Source organism: Uloborus diversus, chromosome 4, assembly GCF_026930045.1.
Source record: "Uloborus diversus isolate 005 chromosome 4, Udiv.v.3.1, whole genome shotgun sequence".
NCBI classification, from domain to species: Eukaryota; Metazoa; Arthropoda; class Arachnida; order Araneae; family Uloboridae; genus Uloborus; species Uloborus diversus.
In genome coordinates this window covers 147260385-147278341 of record NC_072734.1, presented here as the reverse complement: position 1 = coordinate 147278341, position 17957 = coordinate 147260385, and the positions used below count along the sequence as shown (strand labels likewise).

Below are 17957 nucleotides of genomic sequence, written 5' to 3'. Positions count from 1 at the left end.
TTATATCCAAGTAAATAGTGGTACATATTAGTTCAGTGTTATTTGTAATTTTCCGGTTAAATTTGTTTGGTTAAAAATAGAGCTTTCACATCAAATACAAATAACAGAAAAAGAAAACAGAAATAGTTTAAATAATGACATGATGAATGTAATGTCTTGCAACATTTTTGAAGTTGTTTTGATACTTTTGGCTTCGCATTGTTTAGTAAAAAAATAGTTTTTACCTGAATGCAAATATTTTAGCTCTAGTAACTCGGAAGAACTTGCATAGAGTGATACTTTTCGCAACAACATAGTGTTTCATCTCGTATTGATACTTTTGAAAAACATATCAGTTTTTTGCAGTGTTGAATATTCTTAGATTGAACAAGGAATCTATCTTGCAAAATGCAGAAGTAAGCAAACCAATAGTAATTAAAAAAAAGAGCAAGAAGAAATAAAAACTGGTTAGTGTTGTGCATTACCATCTCGCGAATGTTACCATTTCGAGGGACGTCCGTAACCATAAAGGTCTCAAGGAAGATTCAAAAATAAACACAAAAAACGCTTTACATGGTTCTGTAGTAGACAACCCCCCCCCCTAAAAAAACATTGCATCTGACCCCGAAGATACTAAATGGGTTTCTGATGTTATGTGAACGATAATTACTTTTTTATAACAAAAACAGTTTAAGTTGTTGTTTTTAAATTTTATTACAATCACTCTTTTATTTGCTTTTTTATTTACTCGATTGTATTTTTTTTCATAGTTTTATTTTTTTTTATTTAATTCCTGGCGGACGTTAACTTTGTTTAAAGATGGTACAGTCTGTGCAATGAGCGGACGAGATACACGTAGTTATCAAAATAATGGAAACACCTGTGAATAAAAGTGACATATTTGAATGTGCTTCGTACCTAATAAAGAATAAAACTAGATATGTTTTTTTTTTTTTTTTACAAATATCGATGTACATATTCTGGTAGTATATGGTGGATTAACTGAAGTTCCGGACGTCTTGAATTTTTTTTTCAAGCGCGTGAAATGTCGGACCTCTCAAATTTTAAAAGAAGCCAAATTTTTGCAGCGCGTCTAGCTGAAGCAAGTGTAACTGAAACATCTCAACTTTTTGGTGTTTCTAGAGGTACAGTATCTAAAGCCATGACAGCATACACACAACGCGGAAGAGAAGCTCGGCAAAGCAAAACAGTCAACGTAAAGAGAAGCTTAGTGAAAGAAACCGACGATATTGAAGAGGATTGTAATGTCTAAAAAGCAAACAATATCAGCAAAAATTACCAGAGAACTCAATCACCATCTGGATTCACCAGTGTGAGTGATTGGAGTCAGAAGGTACCTTTATCAACAGAACATTTTTGGCAGAGTAGCGATTCCCAACACACTTGACACAGAGTGCTTCCATTATTTTGATAACTACCTGTAACTTTAAAGTCATTATAATTTACTTATTTTCTATCCCTGTATTGAGGGTAAAGAATTAACTCTTTGCAGTGATCATTAATAGCAGTAAATATCTAAGTTTAAATAGTGTCTTTTAACATACGCTGTACTATATAATTGAAGCTTTTTCTTCAGTTATCCATATTACTTTATGTTGGTTGCATAAAATGCATTTCTTATGTTTTTTCAATGTATGTCGCATACCTTTGCAGTCATATTGTAAAAACTAAAGTCATTATACTCTGAGGATATCAAATGTGTGTTCAAAATAAGCAAAACTAAGTCTAAAAAAAATAATTTAAAAAATATTTTTCAGAGGAACGTAATAAAAATTGAAGACAAGATTATTTTCGTTGGCAAACATTTCTTTTTTCTCTCTAAATTAAGAAAGTAACATTTATGAAACAATGTAACAACCAAATCTTCCGTTTGAACTGATTTAATGGCAGAAGTTCTACGATAGAAAAAATTTTAAAGTCTTATAATCTCAGATATATTTTTTTTCATTCATGCGAAGAAGGAACTCTTTTGTTTTATCCATTTTTCATTCCGAGCTATCGACTGAACATTTCCGCTTTTTTCTTACTCAGTAAAAAAAAACGTAGTAGGAAGAAAAGAAACAACTAAACTCCAACAAATGACCATTGCAAAATGATAAAGGTAGGGGCTCTGGTGCGAAAAAGAAAACGGACTTTACTTTTCATTTTAACAAAAGAAAAATCTACCAAAAAGATTGATGTGGCAGACTAATTTTTTACGTGTCTTTTCACTGCAATGGTTTGGAAGTTTCAAAGCCGACAAAAAATTTTAACATAAAAGTCATTTTGTAATGATTATCCGATATAAGTATATTAAAAATGCAGTTTTAACACGCTTTATTTCTACAGATTTTAGTCCTTAGTAGAACCTTCAAAATGTCAATGAACTTCTGTGTAATACATGAGTCCCATTCTTTCCAAAGGTTATTTAGAAGAGAAAATCAATCTTAATAAAGAATAGATTTAAATAAATTGGACGCCGTCCAAAGCTGCATCTTCATCATGCTTATGATACATTTTTCTGCCCACTTCATCTTTTATATATAAACGGATTTGTCTATTAGGCATAAAAATGAAAGTTGATTTTCTCTCCTTTCACTAAAATTATGTATAGTATTCAATAAAATAACAATTTTTTGTTTAATACATTATGAAATTAAACTTTTAAGTTTGTTTCATTTTGAAGATTTTTGCAAGACGAATAAAGGTTTTTATCAAAATAATATGTTTTTGTTGAAATGCTATTAAAGAAAATGCAACGGATCTGATACGAAATTTAAAAAACAAATACAAGTTACATATGCATTCAAAATAATTGCATTGACAGTAAATCAAAATCAACTTGACATTACTATCCTTAGGAAACTTGGACAAGGGCCACAGTGTAATTTGAAACTATGCAAAATGGTTCAATGTATTAAGAGAAAAAAAAAAACTTATTATAAAAAAAACCTCTACAACAAAAACTAATGTTGTTCATCAAAATAATAACTATAATCCTACAAATCAAAAGGAGAAAGATCTCGTTAAAGAGGAAATAATTCAATTGCAGTGGGATGAAATTAAATTGAAATAAAAACATTAGGTAACTCTAGGTAACTCAAGAAATAAGAGTTAATGTTCTAAAATAACTGATTTTTAAAGTGTTAGTCTTTCTCTCTCTCTCTCTCTTTTAATATAAAGTTTGTGGGAAAAAATTGCTGCATAATGTCGTTTGACGAATAAAACTTATTTACTAATAAGCATTAAGCTACCCCCTTTAAACCAGGGCTAATTTCGATAGTTTCGTTCTTGTTATCGACTTATCTTGAATAGTGAATGCCCGTGCTGGAGGCAGATGTAATATTGAAGCTGAGAGTACCGACAAAATAGTAGCTAAATTAAAATTAGCTCCCCAGCGAGAATCCGCAGCCACGATGTGATTCATTAAGTAAATGGTAGTCAAACTTGGGTGTTAAGCAATAAAATACCGCCCTTACAGTAGGGCGAAGGCAGAATTGCACGCAATATTCCGAAACCCCGGCTATCTCATTCAGAGACTGCAGTTTCGTCTTTGATATGGGCTCATTAGGCTCGCAGTTGAGCTGAATTTACTTTACCTGTTTGTTGGCATTCTCAGCTTCAAGGTAGCTGTCATCTCATTGAAGCTGTGAGAGCCAACAAACTGGAAGTTAAAGTAAAATCGGCTCTATCAGCTTCAATGAGATGACATTTGCTTCCAGTCACTATACCAGACTAACGACATCATAACAGGGACAGAACTGCAGTCTCTGGATTAGATAACAAGGCTGTCGGTATGTTGCATGTATTGCTTGTTCAACTGTTGGTTGGAAAAAGAAAATGAATATTAAAATTTGGTAACGTTCCGTTAAAAGCTCTTTTTATCTTTAGTACGTGTGAATATAAATTCATTAGAATTGGAAACACAGCAAGATATTAAACGAGCTGATGTGTGCATCACATGAATTCCTTTTACTCCAATGTAATGCCATTTCCCCATTACTGGCAATTTTAATGTGATTCAATAGTTTACTCTCTAAATATTACCAACAATGGCAAAATTGAAACGGTTTCCGAAAACAATCGCCAAATTTGTCGCCAAGTTGGCGACAAAACTTGGCGACCAAAAGACTGGCGATATATATCACCAAGTGTCCGCCAAATTATAACACCACTTGAGTTTACTTCGAAATTTACAATGATTCCCCCAAAAGGGGCAAAAGACCCCTTTAGAAACACCCGAATGCAACCAAAAAGGCGAGGTGCCCAACTAGACCTCACTAGGAGTCTACGTACCAAGTTTCAACTTTCTTGGACACCGTTCTTGAGTTATGCGACATACATACGCACATACGCACATAGCACAAACGCACATGCATACCATCGTACATACAGACGTCACGAGAAAATACGTTGTAATTAACTCGGGAATCGTCATTATGGATAGTTCGCGTGTCTGTACGTTTTTAGGCACTTATCCGCGTGTGGTCGAGTTGAAAAAAAAAAACCTCAATATTCATGCGGGGGTGAGTAAAATTGGAAATTAAGGTCGATTTTTGAGTGAATTTTTTTTCGCTAATACAATACGTCCTTTTTTGTAAAAGGAAATAAAAATACTTAATTCATCAAAACAAACACGTATGTTCACCCACTCAACATGACTTCCTATAAACCAAAACGCATTTTAGGAGAAAAACGCAGGGAAATTAACGTTACGACCACTGATACGTTTTGTTGACAAAATAAACATATAACTTTTTTCAACATTTAAAACTAATTTATTAACATCATATTTAACGACACGATGCGTAATTTGAAAACAATCTAAAACCGCAGACACTTTCATTTGCAAAATAGGGTCGTTATAATATTAAAGTTGATGTCAGAGAAATCCTTAAACTAATGTATGAATAATTTCGGTGACAAGGACAAATGAGCAAAGGACGATAGAGAGACAATGTCATCTTACAACGTAATAAACTATACAAGTTTATAACATTTTTACGACTTCCGAAAACTCATTGTATTAAAATATTTCGGTCTTACCAGACATATTTTAAACAGATCTAACAGAGTATTTATCGCATTGAAAGTTGGAAATACGTTTCAAGACGTTTGTCACGCGTATTTTTACGCTTTGTATTTGTAATATAAAATTAGCTTTGTGGAAAAAGGAGGGAGAAATAGGGTTTTTCAAATTGCATATACTTGAAATGAATGCTTATTTATTCATTTAATTGTTTACTTATTGTGGAAATGTAAATCACTGTAAATGAGAGAACTGAAAACAAAATGATAAGTCAGTAAAATAATAAAACAGTAAAATAATAAAATCAAAAGTAGTCTTAGTAGTATTATTTCTCAGATATTTTTAATTAGGCTAATACGGTTGATTTTTGTGGAAATGATCACTATTAAGATCTTTACTTTTTGGCATATTTCACTCCTCTAAAACTTTCGAGGTGTATTTTCACACCTTGAGAAAAATACAGCATTGAGCTGATAAACGGAAGTATCTTCAGAAATGAGGTTTCGATACATTTCAAGAAACGGGTTTGGGATATGATACTAACAATGTGGAACAGTTTCAATCAGACTTTTTTAATTTAGCATTTTTATCACATTTTTTTTTCGACGAAAACCAAATAATTAAGTTTGTTCAGCAAAGTCAAAATACAAAAGATTTTTTTAATGGAAAAAAAAACGGGAAAATGGAAAAATTTGCAGTTTTATCTTTTTTATCCGCCAATGGTAGAATATAGTAATATATGTAACATTGTATAAATGTATAAATATTAATGTATAATATGTATAAATATTATGTAATATTTTCAAATCATTCAGACATCTAATATTTTGCAAATAATATAATACGGAGATAAACCTTTTAATTGCATACACAGCTGACTCCCGTCTTTCAATAATCATACTCATAATGTATTGGAAAACTGGCCGACGATTCGGAAACAATCTGCAACTTAAGCCCTAAGGCTCATTTTCAAAATGTTGAACATATTTTAAAATGAATTTTCCATAACATCGATACGGCTCCATCGATTAGACAACAGCCGAACGTTGTATCCGTATTAAGACAATCACATCGGGTGATGCGACAATGGATTGTAAGATGTTCCACGCTGTCATAGATGAGACGTTTTAAATTAAACCAGGTCCTTCAGACGGAAGAATTCATTAAGTTTTCGTCACAAACCGGGGAATCAATATCTGTCACGCTCCAAGAATCTCATCTGATTTATGAAGTTAATACGAAATGTAGAAACCGAATAATTACAGTTTGCCTGTTTAACTAATGGACAGCAAGAGCTCTTGTTTACGTAGTATTCTCAAGAATTCGCTAAGGATTTGCGATTGCATACATAAGTAATGACAGAAGAGTCTGGAGATAATTTATTGAAAAAATAAATAAGGACTTGACATATGCAGAGAATTTCCGACTGACGATAAATATATGCCTCTGGATTGTCCGATTTTTGGGAAAGTGGTATTTTTCTAAAGTATTTCCCCATTAATCTTTCTCATTTTCCTTCAAAAAGAGTGAGTTCCCTGATGTCTTAGGAATATATCTTGGATGCCGGTGTCTTAATGAAAGACTGTCATTAATAATTACTCGCCGGTGAAAGGACTGCGTTATGACTGGAAAAATCTTTATATCAAGAAACTTTTACTTGAGGAGTAATCATTGCGGAATTCCATTAAATCAGGTCGAAATTTCATTAGTCATGTTATTTGAAAAGGATAGTTTGAGCAGTTTCTACGCAACGTATTTTAACAGGCGATTAACCATGCTTTTTAAAGTAAAAGTTATGTTTTTTTCCAAATTAATAACACGCAATTTTAAAAACGTTATGTTTCTGCAGGGTGAAAAAAACGTGCAGATATTGAGTACAACGTTAAACTGCTATTCGTGCGAATACAACATTTTGCGCGACGGTTACCGTTTTATTTAAAAGTTAATCGATACTTCTTTTAAATTTAATTTATGTTCTCGTGGGGTTTTTTTATTAATTGATTTTTATTTATTTATTTTTTTTTTCAGGATTTTAGGATAAGAATTCATTATTTCCATACTGGCATAACTTAACAACTTATTTAACGATGACTTAAGTGATGATAAAATATTTTTTTGCATTGTTGCAAACATTACTCTCTGACATATCTTTTCGTACTACTATATGTATATATTTTTAAAACCACATTTCTAATTGATCCCAAAAGGACTATTTTTAGTGACATCGTTATTTTAGAATAAAATAAAGAAAGTTTTATTTAAAATAAAGAAATACTTAACACGTTTTTAGCATTACGTAATTATTATCAGACTATTGGCATTAACATATGTTTCAAGCATGTAACGTGCATTAACAATTAGAAGTTTTTCATTACGTAATTATATATTTGGTATCAAAAAGTAAACACATTTTTACTTTTTACTTTATATATATATATATATATATATATATATATATATATATATATATATATATGAGGGGCATTCCACGGTATTTTGGAAATTATGTAGAGTCCGTAACGTGACCTTTTTTTGCCATAACGTTTTAATTTACCATTTGATTTGCAAATTATTTTAATTTGAGCTGTTGTGTTGGTAGGAAAAAATCAAAATGAATTAATATGCTAATCAAACAGTAAATTAAAAAGTTATGGCAAAAAAGGTCACGTTACGGACTCTACATAAATGTCAAAAATACCTTGGAATGCCCCATATATATATATATATATATATATATATATATATATATATATATATATATATATATATATATATATATATATATATATATATATATATCCCCTTTTTATACTGTAGTATTACTGAGAATATTTTGAAGCCAAAATTCATCAGACTCAAAGTGTTTCTTTTGCTACCTTAAAGTTTTAAGACACCAAATAGGAAAACTACAGAAATATTTTTAGATAACAGTATATTTATTCTACTATATATTTCTTTTTGTTTTAACATTCTGTACAAACGCACTAAGCATGTAGTGCATTTATTTTTTTTTTTTACTTGATAACTGCCCCATAGACATGATAATATCTTTTATTCATTACAAATGCTTTTAAATACAATATCATACTCTATCGTAGGAAAAAGAAGATGAAACCTTTTTTTTAGAAAATACGTGTAACACTTTACGTTTGAACTAACTAAACACTTCACAGACAGATATTTTTTAATATTTTTTTTTCACTTTTAGTTTGCTAATTTTTAAAAATAAAAATCATGGCACTGTTTTAAAAGCAGCTTCTATAAAATTGCGCTGCATATACTTTATACCCACAATCTCGTCGAATTAAAGGTAGTTTACTCTGCGCATCAATCACTTAAGTAGTGGCCATAATCACCCTCGGTATGCACACGCACGGTGATAGCAACCTAACTTCCCTCATTTACTTAACAAATTATCATGTACTACAGCATACGTTTGGCTTCGTCGGACCTTAATCTCATAAGGGGTTGTATCTTCCATCAAACGTCCAGCCGAAGTGGCACTGAGGCACCAGAACACTTATTGATCGGATTATAAGGGAAAGTGCTCTTGGATTGTTAAAGGTCACGTGAAGGGCCAGGCAAACTACTCTGAAGTTACGACATTTAGTAGAGTTCAGACATTGAAATACGCATCGTTAAGGTTATAGAGGAAAGCATGAGCTTTCGTGTTAAATATTAAGTATAATAATGTGTAAAATGTAACTCTTTGCTAAATGAAATCAGGTGTGACCATACATGGGATTTGTTTTCAATGAGCAAGAATGTATGAATCATTCCAAAAATAAAGTTATCTTTCAAGAATTTAAAAAACGAAAATATAAAAAATAAATAAATGGAATCAATGACGTATTTAAAAAGTTTGTATATATTTATATACAAGAATATATATAATTTGAATATTATCCGCACACTTGTTTTAAAATAGTAATCGCAAAACTACGAAAACTTACGTAGACTATAACAGTATAATAGTGGTCAATTTAATTTAAAACAGTGATTTTTAAAGGATAAAAGTGAAGACAACAGAAAAGAAGACGTGTAAAATTTGATTTTGAAAATTTAGCACACTTTGAATATAACTCCTCGGAAACGAATTTTTTTCAGAAAAACTGGCAAAAAAGTTTTTTTTGACGGAAAATAAATATACAGATAATAGGGAAAGGAGGGTGACTAGGGAGCTGGGGATAAAGTAGGAGTTATTTTTGAGAAATGAAATATACAAAGAAAATGTGAACGATTCGATGACAGGTTTTATTATTATTTCTTCTTTTTGCTTTCAAAACATTAAAATCAAATAAAACCAACTACCCTACTTACAAGCATAAAAATTGCCGATAATTAAATAAAAATTGATATATTACCTTTTTTACTCCAAGCAGTTGCTTAAAATAGAGAATTCTTAACAAGCAAATCCTCAAAATGCTCGACGTGCCTTGCACAAGAAAAGTGCTGCATAAGTAATGCCGTTTATGGCAAGTAAGTTAGATTATATTCTAATCTGTATATTTTCACTAAAACGAATCTCAGGCATGCATTAAAAACATTAAATAATGCGAGGCACAAGAGACGATACCGAGTATGACAGGGGCATATTTGCCGGCAACTTTCACTCGCGTCAGACACGAGAAAATGCGTTAAGTGGTAAAAGAAGTAAAAATACATTCAACTAACTGTAAGGAATTAAAATTACCATTTTATTTACCATTTTTCGTGTTCATAAATTTATATTTAAAACACAAAGCTTAAAAATGCCCTTGGCAAAATTTTTGATGAGTATTGCCAATTTTTAATACGAGAAATGCGCTGTGGATACATGGAAATTTTCTCTGGGTGTAATCTTCTCATTTTCTTTCCCTATAAGTGACTTTTAATGACCATGAAAACCGATAGATATCGTGAAAATTCCTCTAACTTTATTTTTAATTTTGCATTTTAAACTATATTTTTAGAAGCATATTACCCGAGCCGTAAGATAAGAACGTTTGAAAATATAATATTTGAATCACTCAGCCTCAGTCAGGCTGAGTGATACAAATATTATATTTGTAAATATAATATTTGTATCACTCAGCCTCATTATCTCATTTGTAATGTATATATTATTCGTAATTTTAATTAATTTCACGCACTTAATGATCATAAACAAGCTTGTATTAATGATTTTCATAAAGCTTCAAAGAAAATCTTTTATGACCGCTCAGACGTCTGCCAGATATGCCTTCAAAAATAAGAGACGTCAAATCAGTAAGTTAACATTTTAGGTATCTATAGTCAGGGACGGACTGGGGCCCCTAGTTGGGTTTCATAACTTGTTGGACGGTGTACATGAGGAATCAATGAGTATGAGCACCATCTCACACTCAAAAAAAAAAAAAAAAAAAAAAAAAACGTACAGCACGTTGGAGGAGGGATCCCCCCTCCTTTAAAAGATTTTCAAATGAAGATTACTAAATACGCGTGTCTTGGAGCTTCCTGAAACCCCTTTTTCAATTCAAAGTTGTATGCTATTGTATTTAAAGACATCTGGTAAAAGCATTTTACCGGATGTCTATGCTTGCAGTTAAGCGAGAAGTTTTGTAAAATATACAACGACAACATTGTTTCGACATCGCTCCCATTGAAACGCACACACTATAGCAACACATTCTGGAATGCTATATGTAAAATTATTATATTTTCTTATACGGTTTTATATTTTACATAAAACGATAAAAAGTTCGTCCGGAATTAACTTTGTGTAGACTGTAAATTAAGAACCCATTTCCTAATATATTTTAACCAAATGGTGGGGCGGGGGACAGCCCAAAATTAATGCTCCCTTCCACCTTTTAAGTGATAGTGATCCACTTAAAATGCAATCCATCTAGGGAAATATTTAATTAAGTTCAAGTTGAGCCAACTTTCAATTTTCAACTAAGCAACTGCAACGCATAAATTTTGAAAATGAAAAACATAATTTGGAAAATCGACTTGCACGATGGAAGGTAAAGCTATGGGTTTTTGCGAAACTGTTTCTACTTCGTTGAGAGGTAACTTTAAAATGAATGAACTGTCGTTTTCATTTCGTTAGTTTTCAAAGATCTATCGCTATTTAACAATAATAAAGTATTACTTGAGTTCATCATTGCTAGTTTTCAACGTGACAAAATCAATCTAAATAACTTAAAACCAAAAAAACATGAAATAAGTTTTATTTCCTGCCTAAAACGGAAATAAATAAATTAAATAATCAAGTATTAGCAATTACCAAACTTTACAAGCAATTAGTTGCGAAGGAACCTAATTCTTCAGTAATTTTAACTTGAGTAGAAAGCTTATAAAAAGTTCCCAAAATAGAAAAAAAAATCCAGATAATTTCTTAGCATACAGTTCGGATGAACCAACATTATAAATATTCACATCAAAATAACATGTCATAAAATTTAATTGTACACAATAACACAATAAAATCCCACAACAGTGAATAGCCAAACCAAACCCAGTAGCACCGCAGTCCATGGGGGCCAATGTCTACTGTGACCATATCAGTCTTCCTGACCAAGGGCTCTTGGGTGCTAGGCAAATGGTCTGCCTAACTAGGTTAGGTGGTCTGCCTAACGCGGAAACCCCAGGGTTTAGTTAACAAGCACGCTTGCTACTCATTTTATTGACCCACTGAAGAGATCAACGAGTGAGTCGACCATGCCAGCGCTACCACTGAGCCTTTACAGGGCTTTACAGTGAATATCAGTTCAACAAAATATCATTTTCAATGAAAACCAAGTCCAAACTAAGTGCCATTTCATTTAACGAAACTCTCATTGTAACAAACAAAATTGTCGGTTCATTGAAGCTCGTTGTAACAGAATTTAATACCATTATGGATAGCATTCAGCTAAAAGAGGCTAAACTGATAAACAACTTTACCATTGCATCAAAACAACCCTGAGAAAACTCATTCTCAACCTTTTATTAAATGAAAAGAAACTTTCCAAATGTTAGAAAGGAAAAACAAAAGACAAGTGAAATAAGAATACAATGACAACCTCAGATTCCATGAATTAAGATCGTTATTTCTTCAAGAAATACGAATACTACTCTTAAAAAATTTCTCAAACTCAGTACACATTTGTAATAAGTCATTTAAGCTACCCCTCGAGCAAAAAAAAAAGTTCTTCTGCGTGAAGATCATTCACACATTTATTAACAAAAGATAAAAACAAGTCCAAAACTAAAGTTTAACGTTCAGCGTTGAATGTCAAATATACCATTTTTACGTATATGCATAAGCTAAGTTCTTCAATTAAAAGTAGTGGTCCATCGCTTTAATATTAAATGGCTTTTCTTTAAAAAAGGAGAAAAAAAGTTACAACTCAAAAACTCAGTAAAGCATAAAATAGGGCCATTAGCTCGCGAAAAGCAAACTTGTATCCTCGCGGTAGAGAGCAAAAATAAAAAACAAAGCTTTTCTATATTCAATTTGCGTATGGTACACTTAATAAAAAGTAGTGCAACAACAAACAAGAAATGTAAATATGGAAAACAAATTGAAGAAATGCTCATATGCTCATTTTCTCCTGTTCAAACATTTTTTGAGTATAAATAAACTTAAGTTTGTGTTTATATTTTCTCATCCAAAAGCAATATACGGCTTAAAATAAACACGACACGAATGTTTTTTGCCTTTAACGACGTAATCGGACGTACAGTGGTTACATTCAAAATAATTCCCAAAGAAAACATTTAAAGAGGACAACCAATTTTTATCACACAGCAACAGAACGTTTTTAATAAGCTTTTTAAATTAAAATAGATTTTCTGAAACTATAAGAGAAAGGTTGCGAAAGTCCACAGTGTAATAAAGACTGCAGTAGTAATTTTCTTTTTATATTCAATGCTAAAACACTTTTTTTAAATTTTTTTTGGCTAGTCTGTTAGGGAAATTACCATCTAAAAGATTTATTTGTCATGCTAAATTTTAACAATTTTGTCCTTATGTTGTCGAAAAAAAAAAAGAGATAGATAGACTATCAGAGTAATGAAGTGACCTTGCTGGAGGTAAATAGTTTTTCAACTAGTTTTATTTATTTTTTTTAAATTTTCTTCTCGTATCTGTTTTTATGAGTGTAGTTAGTGAATCATTTATTCATTTTTAGGAGAAAAAAAAATTCTAATATCTTTCAGCGCTCAAAATTTGTTGTTATTTCTTCCAGAATGGTATTTGGATGAATTTTCACCAGAAGTTTTCTATTTTTTAGTATAAAGTTTTAGAATTAATAGGCGGGATCACGTATTACCAGAAAAATGGTTAAATCTTTCCATGCTGGAGGCCTCGAGGCCTGGTATGTCTGGGTGAACTGTTATGTTGTTTGAATTTGAGTGAAACTGGGTAACATTTTACGATTTCTTAAATGCCCTTTTAACTGGTAGATGAAGATGTAAACATTGCGTACATCGCAAACAATTTTCATAATACTTTATAACAAACAATAAAACAAAATATATGTACTTTGGTTGCTCTGAGCGTATTTATAGATGTTTATTGTGTTGTTGCTACACACAAATACATTTTTTTTTCTGTTAGTCAGTCAGCCCTTAATTCATTACGTAATCATCTTCCACCTGACCCGCTAGACGCATCAATTCCAAAAATATTGCTTAATAATAAGTTGATTTCTCTTTTTCGGTCAAGAGGCATTTAGTGGCGAAGGCGAAAAACTTATGTCCAGTTGTCTTCCTGACCATCCCAAAATTAAACTTTATTTGACAAACCAAAATTCTGGTTCTTAATGATTGGCAGCAACATTGGAATCAGTAGGTCGTTGGGTATTTGAGTTCTTCTTTAAAGTAAGTCACTATTCAAAAAACTACTGCTCACTCTGAGACTGTTATATTTTTTGACTTCATCCATTTCTCTCCGATCCTTTCTGATTCAACTCATTGAATTCCACCAACTGCTTGCTCATGCGGATAACTAGGTTTTCCTAAACATTACTGATTTGTCTGCCTTTAGGAAAATTCAAACTACTACTCACAATACTTTAGCGGCTTAATCGGTAAAAATTAGTATTAAAAAGATGAATAAAAATGTCCCATATATTTCTCATGGATACCCTTTCAAGAACAAAATAATATTTTTTTTAAGTTTCATCATGATTGTTTTTAACATGTTTATCGAGTTATGTTGCACATACTTTTTTATTGTAATAATTTTTCTTTGTTCGAAACATTAGTCTAGATTGTCTTCGTAAAAAATTCAAAAAAAAAAAAAAAAAAGAAAGGAAGAAAGAAAAAGGCGTATTGTCAAAACATTTTGTTTTTGTTGTTACCGAAGCGAAATTGTAAGTTTTCGTGTGCATGCATTTTTTTGAAACTAAATAATATTCTACAAAGACTAACTTGCTCAGATTTTCTGAGCATTTAAAACCGTAAACCTAGCCATTGGTAGATTTTGTGGTCTATGAGCGTGTCACTTATCACCTGTAATTCCTGATAGATGTGTATACTTTTAATAACTATTCGAGAATCAGCAAAAAATGTAGTCGGCACTCTTTTTTTGTTCAAGAAAGTAAAGAAATATCAGTTTGCAAAGAAAAGAATTCATATATGTTTCAATCAGGGCCGTAACGAGACGTTTCTTCCGGGGAGAGTTTTACCAAGCTCATTTCACGTGAAATCTAAATGATCCATTAAATTTATTTCATTCATAGATTTGTTGATTTTTTTTTACAATACGTTATTTAAAGCAAGTAGAAATGACGTATCTGTTCAATGATGGAGACAATATGTGTACACTGCATAGCTTCTTCGTACCCTTATTAAACAATTATTATATTTTCGATAACTCAAAAGAATTGATGCGCGCACTTATATACGCGCATTCGAAGTAATAATTTTTAATTCATACTTTTCTTACAATAGTAAAGATATGTTGAAGAAAGATATTTTTTCCTTTCAAATATAAGGAATCTCGATGTTTTTGTTAGCGTTAGATTTTGGAAAACTGTAGGTAAACGCTGAAGTATTTTAAAAGAAATGATGTTGGCAATAACTGAGAAAACAAATACATACAGCAGATACTGCGCTGAGTCAGTACAAATTTTTAAGGATCCAGTTTTCTTGTTTCAAATTAAATTGAGAAAAATATTAATAATAAGATAAAAATAATAATTTCTTCAATAAAAAAAAGTTCAAAAAAAGCAGTTTTCAGAATGAATTTAACACATTTCGGAGGGGTTTGAGATCTGAAAACCCAATCCATGATTACGACGCTGGTTTTAAGTATTTTGTGTTGACAACACACAAAATAATCTAGTTCGATTTTTTTAAAAAATATATTTAGAAAAGCAGAAAAAAATAATTAGAAATAAATGTGACCAAAAAAAAAAAAAAATGATATGCTTTTAAACATACGATATTCATAATGTGATAAGCTCTTTTATTTGATCATATTATAAACTTTAATTAAAACACTTCAAAATAAAAATGATGCATCATAAACGATCGAAACTGTAATTCGTCTCTCACGAATTCTGAAAGAACTCGTACAAGTTGGCCGTGCAGGTGATTTGTTTCCATTCGAATAAAATTAAGTATCTTTTCTAGGAGTTTCATTTCCTCTATCACTCAAGGACATAATCATTTTAAAAGGAGGAAGTACAACCTCTGATTGAATACACAGGTGGCCCAACCCATCCTTCTTTTTGAAATCGCCTTGCAGACGATTGTTCAGAGTTTAGACGCATATGTCAAGGGCAGTATTCAATTTATATTTGAGTTTTATTTATTTATTTATTTATTTATTATTTTTAGCAACAATACAAAAAGACTTATCACATTTTGAAACAAATAATTATTGCTTCAATTCATGAATAAGTGTATCGTCATTTTTTTTCTTTCGGAAATTATTTCATTGTTTTTTTTTTTTTTTTCTTAATAAAGGATTTTTTTCAATGCTATTCAATCAACAGCCATTACTATTATGGGAAATACCAGGGCTGTGGATGTGGAGGCGGACTGATTTTGGAGTAAATGAGTCGGTCATTTTTCCTTCGACTCTACAGCACTAGATAATACTCGCAGTAAGAGACGCAGTATTGTTCATTATATGAAATTGTTACTACAGCAGTTACGTGCTTAGTGAGGCTCAGTTTTTTTAAACTTTTGCAAGAAAAATCAATCATTCATCGGTTATTTTATGCGATTTACACACTACTATAAAATTGATGTTGTGATGAAATTTTAAGTTAAAATAACGTGATACAAGATTTATACATGCTTTTTAACCGATTCAATAACTTTTTACTACTGATTACCGTTCTGTTCATTTTATAGATATTTTACTGCTGCTAGAAAATAATGAATATTTTAAAAACATATCTTTACTTTCTTGATATTTTATCAATACTAGTATTTTATTGATATTTTAAATAATATTTCGGTTTTGTTTATATTTTTCTATTTTTTACTTATGTCTTTATTAATTTCATTAATTTATTTATTTATGAACAGCCCACAATCAAATGTCACCTGTATATTTGAACCGTATTTATATTTCTATTGCAACAGTCTGTGCATTTTTACTTTATTTCTTTTATTTAAAAGTCTCATAGTAGTATATAGTGTAGTAAGTGCAATGTGTATAAGTATTTGAAAACCAAGTTCCAGTTGCATTTTCTTCATACTTTTAGCATTTTCTTTTTCCAAGATTTTATACTAAAACTTTAATCCCAGTACTGAATCTCTAAAAATTCGATGATTCATGGTTCTTAAAGATCTTAATTATAAATTTAAATGTCTGGATACAAAAGCACTGTGATGTCTGAAATTATTTTTATCATAACGACAAAATATTTTGTGAGCCGAAAAATGCATCTGAAAACTTAGTTCCAGTTGTGTTGTTTCATACTTTTAGCTCTTTATTTCGTCTTCCAAGATTTTACACTAAAATTTTAATTGCAGTAATAAATCGCTAAAAAAAATAATGATTCATGGTCATTAAAGATCCAAATGACATATCTGAATGTGATAGGATACAACAAAAGCAGTGCGATGTCTGATTTTTTTTTTTTTTTTTTTTTTTTTTTTTATAATATAATAACAATATATGTTTAGAGCTCAGAAATTTAGCATACTATTTTAATCGGTTATCGAAAGTTATGTTTGTAGAAAAACATGGGTTAAAAATAAAATATTTCATCTGAAGAACTTACCATCTATTGATGCAAAGGCTCCAGCTATTCCAAGCAAGATCAGTATCCTCAAATGTTTGGCCATCTTGATCACAAATGAAAAATATCGTTGTTATGACGTATGACTATTAGGTGAAGTATATAATCCCTTTTTTTAGTGTCAGATAGTACAAAATGTCTTCATACACATATATAGGTTAAATTGTTTCACCGATTGATTGTTAACTACAAAAAAATTCTCACCAGAGCCGTGTGACAAGCATTTAAAAAATATAAAATAAAAGGAAAAAAAGTACTTTGAATTTCACTCAACACCATAGGCAATATTAGTGCCTGTCATACCAGCGTGGTACAAATAGAAGACCATTTAAAGACCGTTCGACGTGAAGGAACTCACTGCGACCGTAACCGGTCACCGAATGAGCACAGAACGGGAAAAGGCAAAGCTCGGTGGGTTCAGCCGCCGACCTCCCCCCTTTCCGAGCATGCGCAGTGTCAGTTCAGCAGGGCAGAACGTGTTCTCTAAGGCGGATCGAGACAGATAGACATTGAATTTAAGAGTTGGCTCGCCCTCCTAACCTATGCAGGGGGTAAAGAGGGTGCGTTGCTCCCCTGTGTGTTCTTTTCTTTATACAGTTTTATTTCGAAATCGATGCGTCTCCCTATTGATGCTGGCGCCGACAAGTTTCCTCGTTTTTTCCTTCGTTTCTTGCCCTCAACAATAATGTTTAAACATGACATGTTTGCTTGTAAGCCCTGCATTCCCTTTTAAATTT

The 17957-nt window shown here is 31.4% G+C and overlaps 1 protein-coding gene across 2 annotated transcripts in view; it reads right to left on the bottom strand.

Moving 5' to 3' along the window:
• The window catches only part of LOC129220384 (uncharacterized), a 153785-nt gene extending 136207 nt beyond the window's left edge, over positions 1-17578 (bottom strand). Inside the window, exon 1 of one of the 2 annotated variants that reach the window (XM_054854797.1) lies at positions 17203-17578. In XM_054854797.1, coding sequence (XP_054710772.1) covers positions 17203-17266 — 64 coding nt within the window. In that variant the 5' untranslated portion in view covers positions 17267-17578. The remainder of the gene's footprint in view (positions 1-17202) is intronic. The other variant, XM_054854796.1, reaches the window with a different exon arrangement.
• Between the last annotated feature and the right edge of the window lie 379 nt (positions 17579-17957).